At 32.3% G+C, this 26,164-nt stretch overlaps 2 protein-coding genes across 2 annotated transcripts in view; one reads left to right on the top strand and one right to left on the bottom strand.

Moving 5' to 3' along the window:
- Window positions 1-7,420: 7,420 nt before the first annotated feature.
- LOC143052251 (guanosine-3',5'-bis(diphosphate) 3'-pyrophosphohydrolase MESH1-like) lies at window positions 7,421-20,492 on the bottom strand. Its single transcript, XM_076225239.1, has 4 exons — window positions 20,353-20,492; window positions 10,925-10,980; window positions 9,871-9,952; window positions 7,421-7,852 (listed from the first exon to the last, which is right to left on the bottom strand). The coding sequence occupies exons 1-4, from the start codon at window positions 20,471-20,473 to the stop codon at window positions 7,560-7,562; spliced, it is 552 nt and encodes a 183-aa protein (XP_076081354.1). The 5' UTR covers window positions 20,474-20,492; the 3' UTR covers window positions 7,421-7,559.
- A 187-nt stretch (window positions 20,493-20,679) lies between these two features.
- The window catches only part of LOC143052249 (uncharacterized), a 38,308-nt gene continuing 32,823 nt past the window's right edge, over window positions 20,680-26,164 (top strand). Inside the window, exons 1-4 of the mRNA XM_076225237.1 lie at window positions 20,680-21,022; window positions 22,398-22,474; window positions 23,305-23,440; window positions 23,923-24,036. Coding sequence (XP_076081352.1) covers window positions 20,948-21,022; window positions 22,398-22,474; window positions 23,305-23,440; window positions 23,923-24,036 — 402 coding nt within the window. The 5' untranslated portion in view covers window positions 20,680-20,947. The remainder of the gene's footprint in view (window positions 21,023-22,397; window positions 22,475-23,304; window positions 23,441-23,922; window positions 24,037-26,164) is intronic.

Genomic DNA, 26,164 nt, shown 5'->3' with positions numbered 1-26,164 from the left:
AAGCTTGAAAAACGTTGATCAGACAACAAGCAAGGAAATAAAAGAAAATAACATCTTCATGACATCGTCTTTTCGTCGATAACAACAAAACCCACGCGCCTGTACAAAATGTCAAGCTCTTAAAAAGTAAAATTACAAAAAAATCAAACTGAAAGGAAAATTTATAACGGAAAGTCTTTTTTCAAATGGCAACATTAATAACTCAGACATGAAATGAAAGAAATAACTGTCATATTCCTGAATTGGTACAAGTATTTTCCATCTGTAGAAAATGACTGTACACTCTTGATTATCAAAGGTGTTGGGAAATGTATATGTCATGTGCAGGTACATTTTGCATATTGCCGCTTAGTAGAGTGTCATTTATAATTTTAAAATTAAAATCTGCTCGTTTAATTTTCATGGATTCTGGTTTTGAGATGACAGCTTATGTCAAATTAGATGTATAAGTCGAAACATATGAAGCGGAGAAAGCTGTGACTGTTGTTTATTGAATATCTAGTCTCGAGTAACGAATTATATGAATTGTCCTTATATTGAATATTATGATAATGTGTATTCTGTTGCACCGCTGACCCAGGACAGTATACTATCGGACGTTTACCCAAACATGTTAACCTAGTCGTGGTCGTCAAGAGACTAATTTAGTAATTCGTTGGTTTATGTGTGATATACCGGTATTTGTTATTTAAGAAAACTGCATTGCCGGGGTCTTTTATAGCTGAATATATGGTCTGGGTTTTCTCGTTTATGAAGGCCGTACGGTGACCTATACTTGCGTTTATCCAAATAATTGGTGAAGGTTAGTTTTATCTTTGATAATTATGCCCGAAGATAAAGCCCCAAACAACATAGTGTCACTGTGTGTGTTTGTGTAAATGAATAAGGTATGGACAAATATTTTTTGGAAACTCAATATACCCCCACGACATTTAACAAGGAGTTATCCTAGATAATCATAGTCTTGTTTATGTTCATTTGGAATTTCAACCAAAGATTAAAGAACTGGATCATATTCTTTGTATCGGATACCTAAATTGCATAAGTGTCCTTACCAGCGACGTATTCTATGAGGGTTTGGATGGGGTTAAATGATTAAAGAATAATGCCCTTAAAAAATGAAAATTAGAGAATAATGGGCCAAAAATTAGAAGATTAGAGAAAAAAAGGGTTAATTTTTGGAAGATTAGAGAAAAAAGGGGTTATTTTTTTAAAGATTAGAGAAAAAAGGGGTGAAAATTAAATGTTTACAGAATAACAGACCCCCTCATCCAGACCCTCTTCTATCATCTTGCAATATTATGGCAAATATTTGACTCTTCTACACTTAACACGAGTAAAGTGTAATAGAGGCAAATTCCGATCTGAAAGACAAATAATTACAGAGTTTTGCTTCGTTTTATAAAAAAAATGACAAACGCAGTTGCAAGTATCTTGTCTTAGGGATCGGTAAATCGTACTATGTAAAAAAAACATTCTGATTCAAACAAAAACTCGAAACAGGCATTGTCAAGATGATGGATTTCATGATCGACAACATATGTGTTACGTTTGGAGGGCGTGTTTTTCAATAAACAATCGACATTGCCACTAAATAATTCAAATTTTGGTGAGTATGTTGATCTAATGAATCCAATCGAGCTTGCGATAAAGGATACAGCTGAGTCAGGTTTATATCTTGACTCTTATCTGAAAATTTACAACGTACGAGGGTCGTTTGCAAACAAAAATTTACAATACAAGAAATTAGTTCAGCTTCCTAATTGTAAACTTTCCATTTCTTTGTAGCAACTTTCTAGCAATATCCTTCAAAAAATTACCAGCCTAAAAACATGCATTTACTTATCACCGGTTTTGTACATGAGCATCACTGCCAGACAGCTGCATCAATACGGGTGTCATATGTGGAGCAGGATGTGCTAACCCTTCCTGAGCACCTGAAATCCTCCTGTTTTTGTTGGTGGGTTTGATTTGCTCAGTCTCCAGCTTTCTATGAAATGTCTTGCAATTGTATACTGCTGTTTCCCTTTTAGTCTTTTCCTTTTTTGCCATGACTGAGTTTTGATGTGTTTTTGGTCTCTTTTGTCTCTTCTTATTTCCATATTGACAAAGAGTGTTTACAGATCTACGAGCATTCCTAAATTCGCTACTATAGTTAGCATAAAGCTTTGTTACATTCTATGACAACCTCTTTTAGTCTTTGCAAGAGTACTAGTAAGAATGGCTTAATTCGGATGTAAAACGTAATGTGTTAAAATCTCAGGTGAGGCGAAAAATACCAGAGTAGAAAATCCATTAATAATTCTCGTTCAATAGATTCCATGTAAACAGCAACCCTCTTTCGTGAAAATCTTGATAGAAAACGCAAGCTCTGGAATGCTGCTAGATAGAAATAATATAAAACTAAAAAGATGTGGTTTGATTTCCAAGAGACAAAATGACACAAAAAACAAACCAATCTTTCACTATTGGTAAGGTGAAAATAAACATCTCTGGTAACGTTTTGTTTCAAATTACCATCGATCAATGTCTTGATAGAAGTCAAGATACGAGTTAGACTTAACTATCAGATGTATCTTTTATTTCAAGTTCGATATGGTGGACGCGTTCAATTTACCCCCGAACTTACAAATAATTAGTGCGAAATTTAAAGGTAATGGCTGCTTAAGCTTCTGTTTATTTGTCATTAGAAGCTATTGAGTGTAGAGTGCTTCATATGAATAAAGTAACAAGTTGGCAAAGAAGAGGAGCACAGTAAGTTACCATATAAATGCCGCCGATTTTTTTTCAAAGTTTTATAACACGCACCAAACCCTCAAACAGTACTTCAGTGGTCCTGTTGTTCCTTTCTTTTGCTTTTAAAGTTGGAGTTTCCCTCGGTTTTAGTTGGTAACCCGAAATTTGTTTTCCTCTAAATCGATTTATGTATTTTGAACATCGGTAAACTACTGCTGCCTTTATTTTGTTGAATAATCAAAAATCCAGTATTTTGATGTCAGTTTCAGATCATATACTAGTCGCTCTTCCCAAACATAGGTAGTTATACATCATTAGCTCTCAATTATTTTGGGTATGAGCATTACTGATGAAGGTATATCAAGAAAAGCCGTTCAGACGCAGCAAGATTATGAAGTCTTACTTTCTTTCTCTACCCCTGGGATGGTAACGCTGCTGGCTGGTGGACTGTTAGTCCCGAGATGATATCAGACCAGAAGCCACTACTTCGGTTCTTACGTGAGATATATTATATGTTTGCGATTAAATTCTTTGTTTAAAGATTGAATCAATATAAAACGTTAAGATTCAAACATACTCAGACAAAGTTGACATCAAATGAATGTTGTTATATTAATATAGTGCATATCGATCTTGTCGTTTTTAGGTAGTTATATTCATGCTTGGCTTTCATTTTTTAATGATGTCCGTTCCTTGTGAAGGCAAATACAGAAGAAAGCGCTTCGAAGGCTGTGAGTATACGATGATAAACATTTCTTAGTTCAAAATGATTTCAAAATTTTATAAGCACATTAAAATCAAACAATATTCGAATTATCATATCAGCACTGATTGAAGTACTGACAACTTGGCTGCTGACATCCAGGATAACAATCAATCGGTAAGGGTATATAACCAATTGTATTAATACCATTAATAGTACCTATTTTACGCATTTTAACAAATAAAATATCACCAGTCTAACATGTTTGAACTTCCAAAACCCAATAATGATTTGCAAAATCATTGAAATAATAGGATTTGTTTTAGATTCACTGGTTCATTTTTATTATTACTCTAGATTCTTTAATTATTGGAACTTGATATTTGAAGATTTGATTTAACACAAACTCTTGAAAATAGGTTAATCATATTGAAGTAGAATAAAGCGATATGAATATCATAAAGATGTGGTCTTTTATAAGTGTAGAATTCTGGGTTGAATACCAATAACATATATACAGATGATAAATGACAAGGACAACACAACTCGTTATTTTACAGTTGTTATCCATTTGTTTGTTGTGTTAGAGCTATTGATTTTGCCATTTGCTTAGCATTTTATGTTAAAATTTGTAATTTTCCTCTGAGTTCAGTATTTTTTTTTTATTTTACTTTTTCCATATATTCCTCGGCAAAGTTATATTAACCAACAAAACATGTACATAATTTCTAATGCAACAATTAATCATAATGGATTTAGAGTTGATGTATAGAATGTGTTTTACTATCAAATAGTTGATTGTATTATGGTTCAGCACCAAACCATTATTTACCAATTATATACACCCCCCATGTTATGTTTTGTCAATGGAGTCTTATTGGCTGATTGACAGAAACATGTAGTATTACTCTAAGGATTATTCAGCCCAAGTCTAGTTAAAATTGATCAAGTGGTTTCAGAAGAGATTTAAAATAAAAAGTCAATGACATCAAACAACATAAACTACAGAAGCCTAATGATGGCAGTAGTAGTGGACAATGTAAGCTTAAAAGTTAAACAAATAAAAGATGTCAACAGACACCAAGTTATTTCAGAGTGACAAACATCTTGCTTCGATTGCTGACTTTTCTCGTCATGAGCCATGTAAGTCTCTTTTGACCTATTCATTCACAAAACTGGTATTACACAATGTGTAGTCATTTTATTGTAATGCGATGGTTGTCCTTGGTTGCAGTATGACACATTTGTTATTTTGTATGTTGTTTTGTATAAATCATTTTGTTGTTTTTCTCTTTTGAATTGTTTCTCATTTTGACATGTCAGAATATTTGATAGCTTACTACACAGGATGAGTTTTGCTAGTGGTAAAAAGCCATACACTACCCTACAGTTGTATATATCTGCATCCTTTGGTCTATTGTGGTTAGTTCCTATTTATTGTATTGTTAGTTATAATTTATCATAAAAGATTTCTAAATAAGGTTGAAATACAACTCGTTTTCTCCAACTGGGCCAAGCAATAGCTGAGATAATTTATACACTGATTGCCCAACATTGCCATTACAATTTAGGTTATAACGCTAAAGTCCAATCTCTGACAACTAGCACCCTTCTGCCCAAAGATTCAAACTGGAACACTGATAAGAAGGATTTGCTCACTCTTGATAACTATTTAATGGTGATCTGTAGATGTGACACTATGCCAATTAAACTTGTATAGTTATATCTTTATGATGATTGATCACTAGAAGATCTTATGATGTTATTTGCAAATCTTTATTTATAAATATAAATAAATTCTAATCTTAAATAAATATTAATTGTCAAAGAAAAATTCATATAAAAAATTGTACTACATGTACTATAATATATATATGATAATTGTATGTATGTAAAACAAACAACAGTTAAACAAAGGCTTCACAAAAAATTAAATGAAATCCATGGAGGAGTTGGGACGAACAACTTATTACAGCAACCACCCACAACGGCTACTGTAATCAGGACCTTCTTGGTCATAGAGCTCTACCACTGTCTCTAACTTACTTTGCTAATGTAATCATTAATTTAATCAGACACTTTCAGAAATGATGTTATCATTAATTTAATTTAATCGTACAAATGACAAAGTAATTGTAATTTAATCAATTACTTGAAAGTAATCGGACCCATCTCTGTTATTGCATGTGACTTAATGAATTTGCTACATGATAATAAATTTTATGAATGAAATACAACTGCATGAGAAATGATATTTGTCCTTGAGAAAGTTCTTGGTATGATGATTGATTGCTGCTTGTTGAATGTCCAGTGACAATTATTTCAAAATGACCTTCTCATATAACTAGAGGCTCTCAAGAACCTGTGTCGCTCACCTTGGTCTATGTGCATATTAACAATGGACACAGATAAATTCATGACAAAATGGTGTTTTGGTGATGGTGATGTGTTTGTAGATTTTACTTTACTGGACATTATTCTTGCTACAATTATCTCTATCTATAATGAACTTGGCCCAGTAATTACAGTGGAAAATATATTCTAAACATTTACAAAAAATTTACAAAAATTTAATGAAAATTGTTAAAAAATGACTATAAAGGGCAATAACTCCTTAAGTGGTAAACTGGCAATTTTGGTCATGTTGACTTATTTGTAGATCTTACTTTGCTGAACATTATTGCTATTTACAGTTTATCTCTATCTATTATAATATTCAAGATAATAACCAAAAACTGCCAAATTTCCTTAAAATTACTAATTCTGGGGCAGTAACCCAACAACAGGTTGTCTGTTTTGTCTGAAAATTTCAGGGCAGATAGAAATTGACCTGATAAACAATTTTTTCCCCTGTCAGATTTGCTCTAAATGCTTTGGTTTCAGAGATATAAGCCAAAATCTACATTTCGCCCCTATGTACTATTTTTAGCCATGGCGGCCATCTTGGTTGGCTAGCAGGGTCACGACACACATTTTTATAACTAGATACCTAAATGAGGATTGTGGCCAAGTTTGGTTAAATTTGGCCCAGTAGTTTCAGAGCAGAAGATTTTTTAAAAAGAATACTAAAATTTTAGAAAAATGGTTAAAAATTAACTATAAAGGGCAAAAACTCCTTAATGGGTCAACTGACAATTTTGGTCATGTTGACTTATTTGTAGATTTTATAATGTTGAACATTATTGCTGTTTACAGTTTATCTCTATCTGTAATAATATTCAAGATAATAACCAAATACAGTAAAATTTCCTTAAAGTTACCAATTTAGGGGCAGCAACCCAACAACGGGCTGCCCAATTCATCTGAAAATTTTAGGGCAGATAGATCTTGACCTGATAAACAAATTTATCCCTGTCAGATTTGCTCTAAATGCTTTGGTTTTTGAGTTATAAGCTAAAAACTGCATTTTACCCCTATGTTCTATTTTTAGTCATGGTGGCCATCTTGGTTGGTTGGCCGGGTCATTTTTTAAACTAGATACCCCAATGATGATTGTGGCCAAGTTTGGTTTAATTTGGCCCAGTAGTTTCAGAGGAGAAGATTTTTGTAAAAGTTAACGACGACTGACGCCGGACGACAACAACAGACGCCGGACACCAAGTGATGAGAAAAGCTCACTTGGCCTTTTAGGCCAGGTGAGCTAAAAATTAAAGAAAAAAACAAATATGAAACAAATAAACATATGCTTCAAAACTGTTATCACAAAATACTAGATTTGATTTTTACAGGACACATTTTGTACTGCTAAATAGTTTTATGACTGAGATCCCAAGTCTAAAGAAAAACAAAAAAACACCTGAGTTTTTCTTTCCAATACTGTAAATTCAGAAATTATTGCATGCATTTATTATTGCGATTTTGTTATTCTAAACTTAAATGCGATTTTAATTTTTACAATTTGGATAAAAATCGTGTTTAATTGATATAAAATATTTCAAAATGCGAATATAAATTATTTGTTAACAACTCTGTCGCATTTTTTCGCAATAAAAAAAACCTTGCAATAATTTCAAAAATTACAGTATTCATGACAGGCATTACAAAAAGTCTGAGATTTTCAAAGTGAATAAAAGTATCTAATGTTGATACTGTTATAGTATCTTATACAAAAACTAGTGAACTAAGAATCTGATAAACCCTTTTCTTTAAACAATTTGTCTAATTCTTTTTCCATAGCATCGTTTATTCCTCTCAGTCCAGCTACTACTTTAAATGCAAATACAAAATATTCCTGGACTCGTTCCTCACTCCAGCCTTCTGGTGTAGCTCTTTTCAGATCTCTTAGATTGTACAATTTGTCTGCTAACTTGACCAGTTTAGCTTTGAGACTTTTATGAGGTGCATTTTTTATCTGTAGATTTTTCCTTTCAATCTTGGATAAACTTTTATCATCTGAAACTTCATCGACTAGACCTGTAATAAGAGGAATGTACAAAAATTATTATAATCTCATATCACTTTCTACCAATTTGAAAATATTCTAGCTTATAGAGGTATCAGGGGTGATTCCAGCCATTTAAAAAAAGGGGGGGGGGTCCCAAGCCAGAGTAAAGGGGGAGTTCCAACTATATGCTCCCATTCAAATGCATTTGTCGTCCAAAAAAAAGGGGTTCCAACCCCCGGTACCCTCCCCCTAGATCCACCACTAGGTATACACTACAAACCAACTTATTTTCATAAAATACTTTATTTCATGATGAGCTCTTTCTAGCCCACTTCGCAGCGATTTAATTTAGCAACTTTTAAATTTTCTTGATATAGTTAGATAAGCAAAGTTCCAAGTTTTTATTTTTTGAGACATTACATTTTTCGGTTATCTTACTTCTGTGAAAGTCATGAAAATAAATTGCTCACTAAATTAGTTAATTTACGGTAAACTGTGAATTTATTTATTATTATTGAAATACAATTTATTGTGGATTTTTTGGTTTTAGATGAACCAACAAATTTCAATATTTAACTAAGTTCAAATAAGCGAAAGTCTTGTACATGTTGTACAATGTTGTATGCAGACTTTTGCAAAACCACAAATGAAACATCCCAAAAAATGTAAATATTTTCCCAATTCACTGAATTTATAGCATGCTACTTTGACCAAAAGTCAGCTAAACATATCCCCCTTACACACATTCAGAAAATTCTATACATTGATTACAACTCCCACTATGAATTTGGTAGTAATTTTAGTCAAAAACCTTCCTGACTGAGTTGTGTCAATAATTTACAATGAATACTATCTTTGGTCATATAGATGCATAAATTCACTTGCAAAGGAATTAGATACAGAATGAATTGGCAGGTTCTACAACTGAATGTTTCAAATTCCAAAAACACTGATTTTATTATTGTGAAACCTGACATGCATATTACATAGGCGGATCCAGAAATTTTCATAAGTGGGGGCCCACTGACTGACCTAAGAGGGGGCCCGCTCCAGTCACGCTTCAGTGATTCCCTATATAAGCAACCAAATTTTTTCCCAAAAAGGGGCCCCCCCCCCCCTAAATCCGCCTCTGTATTATAAATTTGTAGCATTATTTCTATGCATCATTTCTTCAAATCATATTTTTGCCAGTTGTATAATAAATGCATGAAACACTTTCTGAATTCACAGTACTAGGACTAGCTAATGGTTAAAGGAATATTTATGCTATGTATCAATCAAATTGAAATACAGATTTTGTATCCACACTTTGTTTGCAAAGTTTTAATGATGGGCAGTTTTAGTTTATGTTTAAGGATGTACTTAGGTGAGTTTAGGTGAAAATTAATAAATTAAGAATTTAAAATTGATACTATGAGCTAGTAGAGCATCAATAAAGGATAAAAATATTGATAGGTCATGGACCTCCTTTTTGAGATATTTGAGATTTAAAATATGACGGGAAAAGGCTGACTCGGACTTTATACTTATATTTGCATTGGTTTTTTTTGGGTCTCAAAACAAAAGAAAGAAAATCAAGAATCTTTTAAAATTTTGGTAAATGACCTTTCATGAGCTATTAAGTCTTTAATATATGAAAAAATAAATGGGTGTTATGGGGCAAAATAATTTACATTGTAATATATGGAAAAACACCAAGGAGTCCGAACATTTGACACAAATTCCAAAACATCACCTAAGTTCATCCTTAAATACCTTAAAATAGAGACCAAAGATTCAACAGGAACATAAAAATTCTTAAGTCAAAAAAAATATACAGACAATGCCATGGCTAAAATAAACCAGACAAACAATAGCAACTGATCTACAAATAATTAAAACTTTAAAATGACATTAAATTTGATTATGTAATAATTACCAGATGGCAGAACTGAAAGTAAAAAGAAGTTTTGTCAGATCCTTGCAAGCACATGGTTGACACATGATCTGTATTCTAGTTAAATTGACAATGTATTGTCTTTGTGGGACTTATCATACCATAACTAACCTGCCACTTCATCGCCAAACTCTTCCTTGATTTCATCTAACGTTGTTTCTGTGTCTTCTACCGTGTCATGTAACAGTGCAGCCTGAAATTTTGTAACATGTTTTAATAGTTGCATCATTGTAAATGCAGTGGCGGATCCAGGGGGAGGGTTCCGGGTGTTGGAACCCCCCACTTTTTTGGCCGATCAATGCATTTGAATGGGGACATTTAGTTGGAACCCCCCTTTATCCTCGGTTGGGAAAAACACTAGTCTATGGCAGATCCAGAGGAGGGTTCCAACCCCCAGACCCCCCTTTTTTAGACAATCAATGCATTTAAATGGTGACATATAGTTGGAAACCCCCGCCCTTTTTAAGATAGCTGGATCTGCCCATGCTTGTACACAAACCACAACATAGAAAACTAGACTGAGCAATACAAACCCCACCCAAAACTGGGGGTGATATTACATGTAGGTGCTCTGGAAGGGTAAACAGATCCTGCACCTGTGCATATCATGTATATAGCCAAAGCATTAAACATCCATCAATCAAATAATAATCCTTTAAATAAAATTAGATATTGTTTCTATTTTTAAATATTTATGCTTATAAGCAGTTAATTTTCATGTAAAGCCTATTACAGTTTGCTATGCTGTATGGGTTTTCCGTATTGCTAAAGTTTGTACAGTGACCCATAGTTGATGAATCATATACCATTTGGAGGAAAGTTGTCTCATTCACAATCATATACAATTTTTTGTGGTAAAAAAGAAACGCAGAAAATTTGTTTCAGAAAATCGGTGATAAATAATATGAATAATCAGAACTTATATTGCTGAAAACTGACAATATCAGATATTGATCATTGTTGATAAACTATTACCCAATTTCCTCCAATGACAATTTCAATGTGTGACTCAGAATTACAAGACTTTGGTTATTTATCAATTTTTCAAGCTGGGAGAGATTTTGCTATCATAAAATTTTAACAAACAAAATATTACGTAGTTACTACATGTACTAAAATTGCAATGGTTTGTTATAAAATTATTACATGTATTATGTATACATACCTGTATCACACTTAAGTCGGTAACCTTTCCTTCATTTGTCAGTATATAAGCTACTCCTGTAATTACATACAAATCAATTGTTATAATACAATCCTTAAACAATTTTCAGGTTGTATTTATAAAATAGAAGATGTGGTATGATTGCCAATGAGACAACTCTCCACAATAGACCATTGAAATGACAAAGACATTAATATCAAGCTATAGGTCACTGTATGGCCTTTAACAATGAGTAAAGCCCATACGGCATAGTTAGCTATAAAATACATGTATCAGAAAAGAATTGCCCGAACATAGTTTTGATCAGTAAAATGATAAACGATCTGCACTGCCAAAATGACCTTTCAACAAATTCTTGAAAACAGGATATATCTTTTGTTCACTATGTGTGTAACTTATTAAGATAACAACATCTCAAAATGGAATAAGATGAAACTAGGGAGAAAATGAACTTTCAGGAGCCTGTTATTCAGTGGTTGTCGTTTGTTTATGTGTTCCATATTTGTTTTTCATTCATTTTTTTGTACATAAATTAGGCTGTTAGTTTTCTTGTTTGAATTGTTTTACATTGTCATTTCGAGGCCTTTTATAGATGACTCTATGGTATGGGCTTTGCTCATTGTTAAAGGCCGTACAGTGACCTATAGTTGTAAATTTCTGAGTCATTTTGGTCTCTTGTGGAGAGTTGTTACATTGGCAATGATACCACATCTTCTTTTTTTTAATATTAAAAACATAACATAGGTCTATTCAACCTTAAATTGGCATTGTTTAAGATGTACCTATAAAAAGGTTTTTTTTTTTTTTTTTAACTTTTGATTTTTTTATTTCCAACAATTACAACATATACATGATATACATACAATATAATACATATAAGATAAATACAATGTCATTTTTATAAATAAATCTTAATTGGAAATATTTTACATTTTCTATAGAAAAGATAAAGAAAAAAAAAAAAAAAAAAAGATAAAAAAAAAAATAAAGAAATAAAGAAGGAAAAATTAAAAAAAACAAAAAACAAAAACAAAACTCAAAAGGATTATCCAGTTACATCCCTATCTTTATTTTTGATATCACATAATTATGTTGAAATTATTTTTTTTATATTAACCATGTTAACGAGACATATTTCTTTTGTAACAGCCATCAACACTGATCAAGTACATAACATGGCAAAAATATTTTCTTTAAAAAAGATTATAATTAAGTAGTCCTAAGTAATTGTAACAACAACAAAAAAGACATTAGTCGGTATACAATAATAGTTTTTCAAAAACATTCCATACATTGTCAAATTCAGTTATCTTTTTATTTTTTACAGCTATCATACTCTCTAATTTATACATATCTTTCAGTTTTATTATAATTGCTTGCAATGAGAGATTCTTTTTAAAGCATCTAGAATTATACATATATTGTTTAATATAAAGAAAAATAATGTTATATGGATTGTTGGGAAATATTTTGGATAAGTCTCCAAAAAGAAAGTTTAATTTATTCATTGGGAGACTTATTCCACCGGAAAGGAACCAGTTATCAACATCCTGTAGAAAATCTTGTACAGTATTGCAATTCCAAAATAGATGTTCTATAGACTCATTATCTGATTTACAAAATGTACATAAAGGATCATCAGTCAATTTTATTTTTACTAAATACTGATTTGTGGCAATAATGCAATGGTTAATCCTATATTGCAACCACTGTAATTTACTATTTTTAGTAACAGCAAAAGGCAGTCTGAAAATCTTTTTCCAGTTCAGGTTCTGTTCACCTAAAATTTTAACCCACTTAAGCTGTCCAGTAGGAATAACATTATTTCTAGTCAGTACAGAATACATATCTTTTGATCCTTTACAATGTTTTAAAAATATTTGTAGACATGATGGTATAAAAGGACAAACTAATTTGTAAGATCCTTTAGGGAAAGATTTTGATGCCTCTTTCACTGCCGAAATAACACTGCTAAATTTAAGAAAATCTGTGTTAATGTTATATTTTTGCTTAAATTGGTCAAATGAAATATACAATCCATTTTGGTCAACTATATCATTTACAAATCTAATACCACTTTTGAACCAATCTTGATAAATTACTGATTTATGACCAATCTTAATAATATTGTTCAGCCATAGTGGATTTGATAAAAATGAATCATAAGTAAAATTTCTTTCTTTTTGAATAATCATTTCCCAGGATCTTAGTACATCTTTCCAAAAATGGTTGTTAACTTTCATATACAGTTGTCTAATATAATCAACACCACAACTAAACAACTTTCTTTTATCTATATTTGACATGAAAATATTTTGCCATTTACTATCTCTCTGCAAAATCCTCCTAATCCATGTTGATTTAAGTGCTGTAATGAACATATTCAAATCAAGCATTTTCAAACCACCCTCCAAATAATCTTTGATTAGAATATCCTTCTTAACTCTATGTATAGGTGAGTTCCATATGTATGAATAAATAAGTTCATTTATTCTCTTAATAATATCATCTGAAGGATTTGGCAGAGAGATAATGAGATGGTTTACAATAGGCAAGACTAGAGTTTTAACCACAGTTATTCTCCCTATAACAGTTAGATTCCTTTTAGACCATTGATTTAAAGTATTTTTAATCTGTACAATTCTTTCAGAATAATTTATCTTAACAATTTTTTCAAGATCTACATCAAAATTAATTCCTAGTAATTTAAAAGAAGTTTCACCCCAGGACAGATTTCTGTTAGGACATAAGGTATCTGTACTATATTTTTTGCTCCCAAACCAAATAACTTGTGTTTTTGTGAAGTTAATATTCAGTCCAGATATTTTTGCAAACCAGTCTAATTCTAATAATGATTCTTGTAGAGATTTTTCACTCCCATCCAAAATCAAAGAGGTGTCATCAGCAAATTGTGACAATTTATGCTCAACCCGTGTGACCTCTATACCACTAATGTTGCTATTTCCCCTTATTTTCAATGCCAGAATCTCAACACATAAAATAAAAAGATATGGAGACAGGGGGTCCCCTTGTCTACAACCTCTTCCAATAGTAAAAAAATCTGAAAGGTTCCCCCCCTGGATGACAGCAGAGTTGATATTATTGTAAAAAACTTTAACCCAATTGATGATAGATTCGCCAAAATTGAAAAATTTCAAAACATTTATCAAAAAATCCCATGATATTGAATCGAAAGCTTTTTCGAAATCAATCAAAAGTAATAACCCTGGTATTTCATGTTCCTCTGTGTACTGTAATATATCATAAATGAGTCTTATATTTTCCCCAATATACCTTCCACTAATAAAACCAGTCTGATCAAAATTTATCAGTTTATCAAGAACACTCTTAAATCTGTTTGCAATAGCTGCTGATCCAATTTTATACACAGTGTTCAGTAAAGATATAGGGCGCCAGTTTTTTAAAAAGTGGCGGGGTTTATTCCCTTTTGGCAAACAAGTAATAATCCCTTGTTTTTGTGTAACAGATAGTTCCCCTGTTTTTGCCCCATAATTTAAAGAATTTACAATAAAAATTTGAAGATCCTTCCAAAAAAATTTATAGAACTCTGCTGAAAAACCATCCGTTCCAGGAGTTTTGTTGTTTTTCATTTTTTTCAATGCTTCTCCAGCTTCTTTAACAGTAATTGTACCTTCCAAGCTTTCTTTTTCCAGAGACGAAAGTATAGGGACATTTAAATTTTTCAAGTCTTTTTTAAGATCACTTAAAGTACTTTTAGTATCCCTTTTTTTATAAAGATTGTCATAAAAATATTTAACTTCATTCAGAATATCTTTTTGTTTTGTTATAATTTCCCCATTTTCTTTATCTACTTTGGGAATAATTTTACTCATAAAATTTCGTGATTCTAAGCCACAGAAATAATTAGTAGGTTTTTCCCCTTCCTGTATCCATTGGACACGGGATCTTACTAATTTCCCTTTCAATTTTTGTGTTCGTAAACTTTCAAGCTCATGTTTTTTTGCTTCTAATGTGTTAATGGAATGTTCATCAACTCTCTCCTCTAATTGAGTTATTTCATTTCGAAGATTTATTTCCCTTTTTTCGTCTTGCTTTTTTTTATAGCTTGAATATGAAATTGTCTTCCCCCTAATTTCCATAAGAAGAGTCTCAAGCAAAAGCTGACAGTTAATTCTAAAATGAATGTCTGTATTATCTATTTTGTCAATATTTTCCATATTATAAACTAAAGCACAATATTGTTTTTTCACTTCCTGAATTTTTTGCTTAATAGTATTTATATAGTCTATATCATATAATAAAGAGTTGTTAAACTTCCACAAACCTTTGCCCCTAATGAAAGGGTTAAATTCTAAATCTAGCAAAATCATAGAGTGATCTGACAGATAGCTTGGAAGTACATTACAATTTTTTAGACTGTTTAAAAAGTTTTCAGTGAGAAGAAAAAAGTCTAATCTAGCCTGTTTAAAAGGATTTCTCTTCCTCCAAGTGTATCGCTGTACATCTGGAAAAAGTTCTCTATACGGGTCTATCAAATTTCTTTCTTCAATAAATTCCAATACTTTTTCCCTAGCTTTCGGATTGTTAATATTCACATAGTTGCAATAATCTATACATGGGTTTTGGACAAGATTGAAATCACCACAAATAACAAAGTATTCATTTTCAAAATCATCAATAACAGACATAATATTAGAAAAAAAATCAGGATTGTCTGTATTTGGTCCGTATAGACATACAAGAGTTATCTTTCTATTTTCTACAAGAATATCTAAAATTAAATAGTTTCCATTTATATCTTTTTTTTTCTTTCAACACTTTGCATTCAAAATTATTATTGAACAAAATAGCTACACCTCTAGAGTTTGAGCTAACAGATGAAAAATAACACTCACATTTTCAGATTCAGCATAGCAAAGAACCCAACCGATTCATTTTTTGTCAAAATCAAACTAAGTTTAGTTTTGGACCCTTTGGACCTTAATGTAGACCAATTTGAAAACGGGACCAAAAGTTAAGAATCTACATACACAGTTAGATTCGGCATATCAAAGAACCCCATGCAATTATTCAATTTTGATGAAATCAAACAAAGTTTAATTTTGGACCCTTTGGGCCCCTTATTCCTAAACTGTTGGGACCAAAACTCCCAAAATCAATACCAACCTTCCTTTTATGGTCATATACCTTGTGTTTAAATTTCATAGATTTCTATTTACTTAAACTAAAGTTAATGTGCGAAAACAAAGAATAATGCTTATTTGGGCCCTTTTTTGGCCCCTAATTCCTAAACTGTTGAAACCAAAACTCCCAAAATCAATCATAACCTTTCTTTTGTGGTCATAAACCTTGTGTCAAAATTTCATAGATTTCTATTAACTTAAACTAAAGTTATAGTGCGAAAACCATGAAAATGCTTATTTGGGCCCTTTTTGGCCCCTAATTCCTAAAATGTTGGGACCAAAACTCCCAAAATCAATACCAACCTTCCTTTTGTGGTCATAAACCTTGTGTTAAAATTTCATAGATTTCTATTCACTTTTACTTAAGTTAGAGTGCGAAAACTAAAAGTATTCGGACGACGACGATGACGACGCCAACGTGATAGCAATATACGACGAAAAATTTTTCAAATTTTGCGGTCGTATAAAAATAGGACAAAGTTACATGTTAAAAAAGGTTAGTATACAAAATTCAAAATATGGATATGCGTATAATTGCCAATGGGACAAATACATTTTATTTTCTCATTATAGTGTGTTTATTTCAAATTGCCCTTTTCTATGTACCTTTTTTTCTTTAAAACATTCTATTAGATCATCTTAAGGCAGTAGGGTACCCTATTTCAAATAATTAGGTCATCCTGGAAATATAAAAAAGAAGATTTGGTATGATTGCCAATGAGACAACTATCCACAAAAGACCAAAATGACACAAACATTAACAACTATAGGTCACCGTACGGCCTTCAACAATGAGCAAAGCCCATACCGCATAGTGAGCTACAAAAGGCCCCGATAAGATAATGTAAAACAATTCAAATGAGAAAACTAACGGCCTTATTTATGTAAAAAAAAAAGAACCAAAAACAAATATATGTAACACATAAACAAACGACAACCACTGAATTACAGGCTCCTGATTTGGGACAGGCACATACATAAATAATGTGGCGGGGTTAAACATGTTAGCGGGATCCCAACCCTCCCCTAACCTGGGACAGTGGTATAACAGTACATCATAAGAACGAACTATAAAAATCAGTTGAAAAAGGCTTAACTCATCAGATGGACAAAAATAGGAAGGCTATTTGAAGCTTTTGCTTTTTGACACCTTCCCATGACACAGTCTTTCAAGAAATCATAATTTGAACTATGGTTTTTGACAGTTTGCTTTCCAGATGTTTTTGCCACACAACTGGTTCAGCCATGGGTCATTTCTGTAAGAGTTCTAGTTTGGTCTAGACTTTTTCTGTTAATTTCAGAGGGTATGAATTTCCGTTACTGTCAGGTGTCATACTGCCATTTTTGGCTACCATTACAGGGGTTAAAAAATCCACTAGCCCAACGCCCGGGACTAGATCATTTACGCCTCGGGCAATTAAAATGTGTAATCCGATATGCCCGACGGACTAGTCACAAAAAATTCTTGCCGATTCCAAAATAGAAAGTGAAAAATCCCTTCATCACTATTCTATGTCAGCCATTTCGATTCAATTAAGTTATTCGGGATTCCAAGAATTTGAACTGGTATGTACAGGTCCTGTTGTACATATTTTAAAAATAGAACAAATAACTCTGGCATGTCTGGGTGGCCTGGTATCATGTGTTGATTGCAATTCTCGTACTTTAAATATCGATTTCTCATACCATGGCTTGGGGTATTGTACATTGCTTATCGTGCCGAGTTTTTCAATTAACGGTATATTGGGGTATGATGTATTGAATGGTATTGACCTGTCTTGTTGCACAGCTCTTGAGCACGAAACCATGCAACAAAATATTTCTTAATATTTTAGTATGGTAACCCCAGGAACTTCGTCAGTTTTAAAACGAAAAACGGTAGATGAAGGGAGTAACGAGGCTGAAAATTCATCCCCCAAAAATGCTAAATACGACAGGGAAAAGCCGTGCAAAAAAAATTATAGTGTCCAGGACAGCAGGGCTGTCAAGTCTTTAGCGCGAGACTCACACATATTCCTGCTTATTTGGTGGCATTTTCCTTTGATCTATTGTTTTTTCTCTTTGATCTTTACAATTTGGCCAAAAAATCACGCATTCACTTCCTGAAAAGTTGGCAGAATTAGGACACAATGATTCCCCTGGCAAGGTTGGCTGTTGCTGATGAAAAAACAGACAATGCTCTGTGAATATTGCTGTTAGTTGCCCCAAACACGCCAATAAAAAGTCTGCTTTGAATGTGGGAACAACAAAGTTAGATTAAGCACCAAAAGAATAAATAACAGATCAACAAAAACTATTAAATACAGTGTATAATGTCTCCTTCAAAACAAAGGACACCCACTTTGTATTATGCAGCAAACTCTTGATTTTGAAGGCATACTAGGGCTAGCAGGTCAGTGTTGATGGACTAGCAGTTCTTCCAACAGGGCTAGTAAAATCTGCTGCCAATAAGTCCTGGACTAGTTAGCTGTAACAAATTTTTTTAACCCCTGCCATTAGCATCAAATTGGTTAAAATTGTACTGTGGTTCGTCAAATAATGAATGTTTTTGCAACAGCCCTCAGTCTTAGCATTTTCTAACACATGTCCTACTTTCTACCTTTACACAGGTTTGGGGTTTTTCTTTGGAGTACCACACTGACACAGATTTTCAACTGGAATTTGCTTTGTTTGTAATTATGTTTACATGTATTGCTTTATTGATATGCAAAGAAAATATCAAACTGTGGTTCTTTGTCCCAAACCTGTGTTTGTTCAGTTTATACTTCTAACTAAGAACCAGTTGACATATCTTGGACCCCCTACTGATCTCTGATTAGTGTAAAACAGATGCTTCATTTGCACTGTATCTTTTCAGTGTTTGGTTCGGGCCCCAAAAGTGAAAACATCTAAGTATTCGCAACATAGTCCCTAAATAGAATAAGGAGCAATATATAGGGAGGATTGGAGAGGGGGGACTAGTATGTGGATTGTGAATTAATGGAACAATTTTGTATCAATAGATTATTAATACACAATACGTTTTTGTGCAATACAGGTACATATTATTCTAATTGGGAATCCCTCTCTGCTATTTGGTCCAATCAGCTTGGGGGTTTCCAAGTTGCTGCTGCATGTGAAATCTCGCTTACTAAATTTTGCTTTTCGAGATTATTCTAATTAACCAATCAAAATTAACACTGCATTTGAATTAACCAATCAGCGCTTAAGTAACAAGGCTTTTGTTTTAAGCACAAGCACATAATTATTCTGAAAGCAACGCTTGCTTTGAGCAGACATTCAAATTTTCTGGGAAATTATGCATAAAATATTTCTTGCGCCTTTAATTAGACCGAAAAAATTGCATACATAAACCTCCTGAATATGTAAATTCATCAATATTTTGGCACAACCCCTTCTTTATTTGAATCGTTTTGCTTAAAATATCGCCAAAAAATATATATATGAAGATGAGAATTTATTATCAGAATTATGCATGTTCATTAAGAAATATGAAAAGTTTTAATGGGATTTATTTCCCTCTACTACTTGTAATTTGAACTTTATATTTTCTCCATAGTGAGTTCTAGAGCACCGTCCCTTGATGAATATTGTCCAGTAGCAATGTTAACCCTTGCTATTGTGCATTAGTCATGAGGAGAATCACTATTGGAGTAATCTCATGTATCTGTAGCTAGTTCTGAAGGATCCCCCCTTGATGACCTTTGCATTGTTGTGATGAAGTCCCTCACTACTGTGCACTGGTCATGAGGAGAACTACTGCAGATTGAGATACTATATTCCCGGTTCTATTTTTGCTATTTTTTAGTTTCCGTATTTTAAAATAAACTTAATATCATATCCTTTTAATATTAAATTGGCCTCATTGCACTCAATGTCTCTTACTATAATTATATCCTACATTACTCATATTATCAATTTATTATTTGTGTATTACTTATTGTGTATTTCACTAATGTTTATATAATCATTGTATTATGATGTTTTTGTATCTTGCCTGACAAGGGCCCATGATTGGAAAAATAAAATAATGTCTAATGTCTAATGTCTAATGTCTATATATAAAATATATATAAGACATATTTAACATGGGTGCCAAAATTACTACATTAGGTGCCGATTTAACCCGGTGCCAATTTGACTAAGTGCCGATTTGACCAGGTGCCGATTTAACCAAGTACCGATTTGACTATTCTGGCCGAAACATCAGACCAGTCAAAAAAAACCAGCATAAGCAACTCTATATAAAGGAATTTTAACAACCTATTGGATGATTTATATATGGGGTGCTTTCAGGGTCTTTCCTTCTTTGATTTTTGTGTTTAATTGCTGCAAAATTGGTGCATCTAATAATTTCTGAAATTGAAGCTTCTCCGGAAGCCATTTTGTTTTGTTTTTGACAACCTTCGACTGGCGTAATTGAAGTTAAATATTTTTTTAATTGACTCTTAAATTAAAATAAACATCAACGTATATTCCTCTATGTTGTTGTATTACATATTTAATGAAAACAAGTACCTAAAATCAGAATAAATTTTAAAATGAAGTCGTAAATTTGAATTCCCGCCAAATTTTAATGCTCGCGAGAAATTACGATACTACAATCTAATATGGCAGCCTACACGACCAAAAATTAGCGGAAGAAAAAATCCTTGAAACATGAATAGGATAATAAGACGATCATGTTTATACTGATAAACAATTGCATAACATTGCCAAATTGTGGAATTTGCTTTCTGGTATTTGATACCAATCTCTGAAAAGAAGCAAATCGAATACAAAGTCGAGGTGTAGGCATTGTCGTCGCCATTTACATACAAAAGAGGTTCACGTTTGTATCTGACAGCTTTTAAATACAATGGCACATCAAGAATTCAAACCATTTGACAAAATATTCGCCAAAATGAAGGGATATCCGCATTGGCCAGCAAGGGTATGCAATAGTTATTGTCATATGTCATTTTGTGTGGTTCGGCATGCAGATTTTATTCTTTTTGTAAAGGTAGTTGCAAAGTAAACTTGTATTACCTGCTTGCTCATTATAAGCAGTGTTCTAGGATTCCCATTACCCGTTACCCGGGGTAAGTGGATTAGGACAACGGGTAAGTAATTTTTTAGCCTTTGTCACCCGGTGGTAAGTCAATTTTCAAGTTCGGGGAAGCGAAAAACTCTTGAAATTTCCCGGTCCTCTTCAATTTTCCCATATCTGCTTTTTATTTTTATTAAATCACGAGAAAAAACTTTGATAAAAGATCGAAGATTTTGTCGATGTCTATCGGCGCTTTTATTCAAGCACTCGTTTACTAGGTGTAATCAAGCGCAAAAGAGACCACATTCTTCTCCTATCATTCTAAAAGTCGGTCACGGTGTCGGTAAAATCAGAAAATCCGGATTGATAACTGGTGCTTAAATCGGGACATAAACGATTTTTTTTCTTGTCATCGGAGGAAAATAAACTTACAGTTGCATTTATTATAGCTCTTAATAAATGACATAGTAATAACTATAACATATTTGTCAAATTTAGTAAGAAATCGTTTTTTTTGCGCCGTCCGCATTGGTTGGCGGATTTAACATTTAGATGTGGGTAAGTAATTTTTTTATTGATCTTACCCGTGGTAAGTCAAGGTGCCAAAAAAATCCTAGAACACTGTATAAGTCTGTAAAACTCAACCCAATGGTCTCAATTGAACTATAAGTGTTCACCATTCACATCCTATGTGAGGGTTCACGTCGTAAACAACTAGTATCATATGGTCAGAAACTCGTGAGAAAAGGATACCTTCGCCACCTCTTTCTTTCATCAAATTGAGTAGCATTTCTATGTATGATTTATTCAGGGGTTCAAATAGCGGTTGTTATAGATCCATATGTAGGGCCTGGGATTTTGGTTGCAGGTTGTGGTGTCAAAGGTCGTGGACCTTCCAGTTATTTGATTTTTCATGTTGATCAAACGAAAGTGACCCATCTTAAGTCAATCATGTCCCATATTTTAACAAAAATTACATCAATGTATGATTAATTTTTAAATTAATGGTTAGTTTGAATTTAGTGATTGATCTAAGAAGGAATCAAAATTAGCTCAGTTAGTGTACTAAATTGGACTTATGAAGCTTATGATTCTATATATACGCTCAAACACAGATGGCTGTGATCAGGGTAACTTATCATGAGTTTATGTTTGGTGTCCCTAATCTGAATATTTCAGAAATTAGGGGTGTTTCCTGAAAGTTGATTAAAGGCTGGTTTTTTTTTTTTATTCATGAAATCACCATTTATTTTAGATATGTCTATGTTATGTTTTTCAGATTGATGAAGTTCCAGAGGGTGGAAAGCAAGCACCAAAAGGAAAGTTTCCAATCTTTTTCTACGGGACTCATGAAACGTATGTTGGCTGTAATTTTGAACTTTAGATTATTTACTAACCCTGTGCTACCATATTTCTATCTTTTTATAACCATTATTTATAATTTAAAAAACTATTTCCTATTACATGCTTTACAAGAATAATGTACTTACATGTAGGTCAGGAAATCTCTTTGTTTTTAGTTTTGTTTTGGAGTTGGGATTATCTAAATCCTGAAATATTCACGTTTTCACAGAATTTTATTTGGGAATTATACCCCCTTAAAGCCTATTATATTGTTTGCTGAAAAAATAGGGCATTTTCCCCCCTTTGTTGCATTCTTTAAAGAATGCATTGCTAATTTAGCTGTAGTGAATAGAGTATGAATTCAGATGTCTGCATTTAGGTAACATTTATCAAATTGGATGGTTTAAAAGCGTTTTAAGAATGCAAAAAAAACATTCCAGTATTGGTCGTGTGACTAGAAACACATATATTTTGTTTAGACTTTAAAGACATACATAAAACAACAATAAAAAGCAAAGTTCAAAACAAAGTTAACAGAAAAAAAGAAACATTTTAGTATGGCTTTAAACTGTAAGAATACAACATTTTGTACAAGACACAGCAGTGTTCTCCCCAGACCTTTTAGCATCATGGTAATGTGATACTATCTGAAGTGGTTTTCTTATTGTGATTATGCTATGGATATGATGCAATAAATTTTAAAAACATGATGGTATTTCAAATTCCTTTTTTTCCAGGATGCTATATGAAATATCTGGGGAGAACACTGCACAGTGACGGAAAAACAGTAGGAAATTAATGAGATATAACATTTGCATCTTCGTATTTTATTTATTTTTCAGAGCATTCCTGGCCACAAAAGATATATTTTTATATGAAAAGTGGAAACACAAGTATGCCAAGCCACAGAAAAGGATAGGTTTTAATGAAGGACTCTGGGAAATAGAAAATAATCCAAAAGTTAAATTTTCTGGTGCAGTAAGTAAAAACAAATGATATCTTTTATCATCCTGACACAGAGAGTGCAATGATTTACATTACATTCATAATGATAAACTTAGATGATTAATAGTGTAAATGTTCAGTGAAGTGAGAAAAATAACAAGCAGAAAATTAATGATTATTTTGAAAATATAATATTAAACTTTTTATTCTTTGACAAGTTGAGAGGGCTTTAAAGTTACCCCTGTCCATCTGAGACAAAAGATGACCATGCTGACTGGGGTTTTTTTTCTTTACATATTTTGGAAATTAATTCTACCAACTTTGTTTTAAAAATTTCAATACAAATATTTGTCAATTTGAAGAAAAAATGGATAGCTTAACCAAATTGGATTTATGTTTCTTTTTTTTGAGTATTCATGTATTTGTCAATCATGTCAATTGTAACAGATTCAAATTTAGATTTTTGGTTAAAATTATATATGAATAAACTGATCTTTTCTAATTTATTCTTTCAGCAACCAAGTTCTGATGAAGAACAAGGAGAGGAAGAACAAGAGGTGGAAGAAGAAGAACAACCTGAGTCAGAGACTGAAGAGCAGGTTAAAGCTACGAAGAAAACACCTAAAAAGGTAAACTAAGCCAAATAAAAGATGTCAGGGAGAGATGGGATACCTCATATTTGCATCTAATCACAGTTAAACAAAATAAAAAAAAAGGCTATCTAGAAGTCTTAAACAGCTCTAAGTGGGGCTTTGGTAGTTGAGGGTTTGAGTACTGTAAATTCAGAAATTATTCAGAAATTATGCCATGTTTTAATGATTGCGAAAAATGCAATGGGGACATAATCACAATAATTTAAACTTGCATGTACAGTTTGATATATTTTATATGAAGAAAACAGGATTTTTCTATATATTGCAAAATTTAAAATCGCATTTTAGTCTAAAATGACAAAATCACAATAACAAATGAATGCAAAAATTTCTGAACTTACAGTAATTGGAACAAATGTATCACTAGAATGTCAACACTGAGGCTGTGAGGGCTATTCCAGAAAAAAATGTATGGGGGGGGGGGGATTGGAAGGCACATTGTATTAATAATACATGGGTGATGGGTATCAGAGCAACTTTTCACACTATAATTCTCAATTACAATTGTCTGGGTGGCTGGTGCTGACAAAAACTGCCTTCCAACCCCCCCCCCCATACATTTTTTTCTGGAATAGCCCTGAGTTTGAATCCCACATGTGGTAGTTGCACTAGACAATTATCTGAATTGACTCAGATTGTCAGTTTTCAATCTAAAAGTTGATGGTTCTCCCCGAATACTCTGGCTCCCTCAACTAATAAAATAAGATAATATTTGAAGAAGCAGCTCTTGACTCACTAATTTCAATATCAAATCATGGAATAAGGACTTATGTTATTCATCTGGTTATGTCCTGTTTTTACTTAACTGTGTGTCTGTATCAGGATAACTTCTGGCTTTATCAAATTTATACTACCTTTCTCCGGAAGAAATTAAAGTAAACATGAATGAGGCTCTATTTGTACTAAGAAACACAAAATCCTTAAATAATTAAAAAACCTAATTAATTACCAGGATTAAATCATTTAAAAAATAAAGAGATAAGGGTTTACATGGTTTAAGATGTTGACATTTTAAATAAACTTTATTGAAAGCACTTAACACCCATATGGGCCAATGGCTTAAAACATGATACATAATATACAGTTTACATATATAAAACAATGAAAATAAACAATGCAGACACTTTGAACTATAAATCCTTGTCTTTCTTTAAATCAATATATATGTTAGCGGCAATAAGTGAAATTAGGCATTAAGCTTAAATCCTAGGCAATAAGCTAACGCCTAGGCACTAAGTCTATTGCCTAAATGATATTAGGCATTAGTCTTAAATCCTAGGATTTAAGCTTAAATCCTGAAAAATATGTGCAGGCATTAAGCTTAATGCCTAAAACTTAATGCGAGTAAATAAAAGACATTTATTCAGTTAAATAACAATATATTTGTTAAATAATAACATTGTGAGAACTTGGGCATGTTTATCGAAACTGTCCCAAGATCGATCCTATAAGATATTCCTAGGACAGAAATTAGGATAAAATTAGGACCGACTTACGACATGTCTCAGCATGCACATTGAAGCTATCCGAGGATTATTTTAGCTAGGATGTCCTAACCGTGTATTGACGTAAAAAATAGCAAATGAAAAAAATTAATATTGTATTAAATTTAACCAACAACTTAAATTTAAAAACCGACTAATTATTAGAAAAAAATATTAGTTTTAAATTATAATAATTTGTACATTGTAAACTATATGAAACAAAACATAAGTAAAAAATATAACTACGTTTTATATTAGAATTGAACAAACTAACTGCAAATAGTTAAAATTTTACGGCATATAATCAGTAAAATCATGCTTTGAGGGAGCTGAAATGAAAGTGTCACAACACTCCACAAGAGACTGGAAATAAAATCCCTTATAATTTTGTCTACTTTTGACCAGTTTAAATCAGCTCGACTATAGTGAAGTGAAAAAAGTAAATATTAAAATTATTTTATAGAATCTCTCCCTTGTTTAATTGGATTATAACAATCACTTTTTTAAATCTTTTTAATATTTTGTAACATCACAAAAACATGAAAAAAGTATGTGTAAATTCTGTTTTTAAACTGCTAAAATTACTAAATAAACTTACTAAATTTGAAGATCTGTCAAAT

The sequence above is a fragment of the Mytilus galloprovincialis genome, chromosome 11, assembly GCF_965363235.1.
Source record: "Mytilus galloprovincialis chromosome 11, xbMytGall1.hap1.1, whole genome shotgun sequence".
Lineage (NCBI taxonomy): Eukaryota > Metazoa > Mollusca > Bivalvia > Mytilida > Mytilidae > Mytilus > Mytilus galloprovincialis.
Note: the sequence above shows the minus strand (reverse complement) of the source record. Positions and strands in the feature narration are given on the sequence as shown.

What these genes read in the sequence shown, in the direction of transcription:
- LOC143052251 (XM_076225239.1), bottom strand. Translation starts at nt 20,473, where the DNA reads ATGGCTTCCGGAGAAGCTTCAATTTCAGAAATTATTAGATGCACCAAT. An exon ending in ATATATAAATCATCCAATAG is followed by an intron (nt 10,981 to 20,352) that starts GTTGTTAAAATT and finishes ATGTAATTACAG; the next exon opens with GAGTAGCTTATATACTGACA. An exon ending in GTTTGGCGATGAAGTGGCAG is followed by an intron (nt 7,853 to 9,870) that starts GTTAGTTATGGT and finishes CTCTTATTACAG; the next exon opens with GTCTAGTCGATGAAGTTTCA.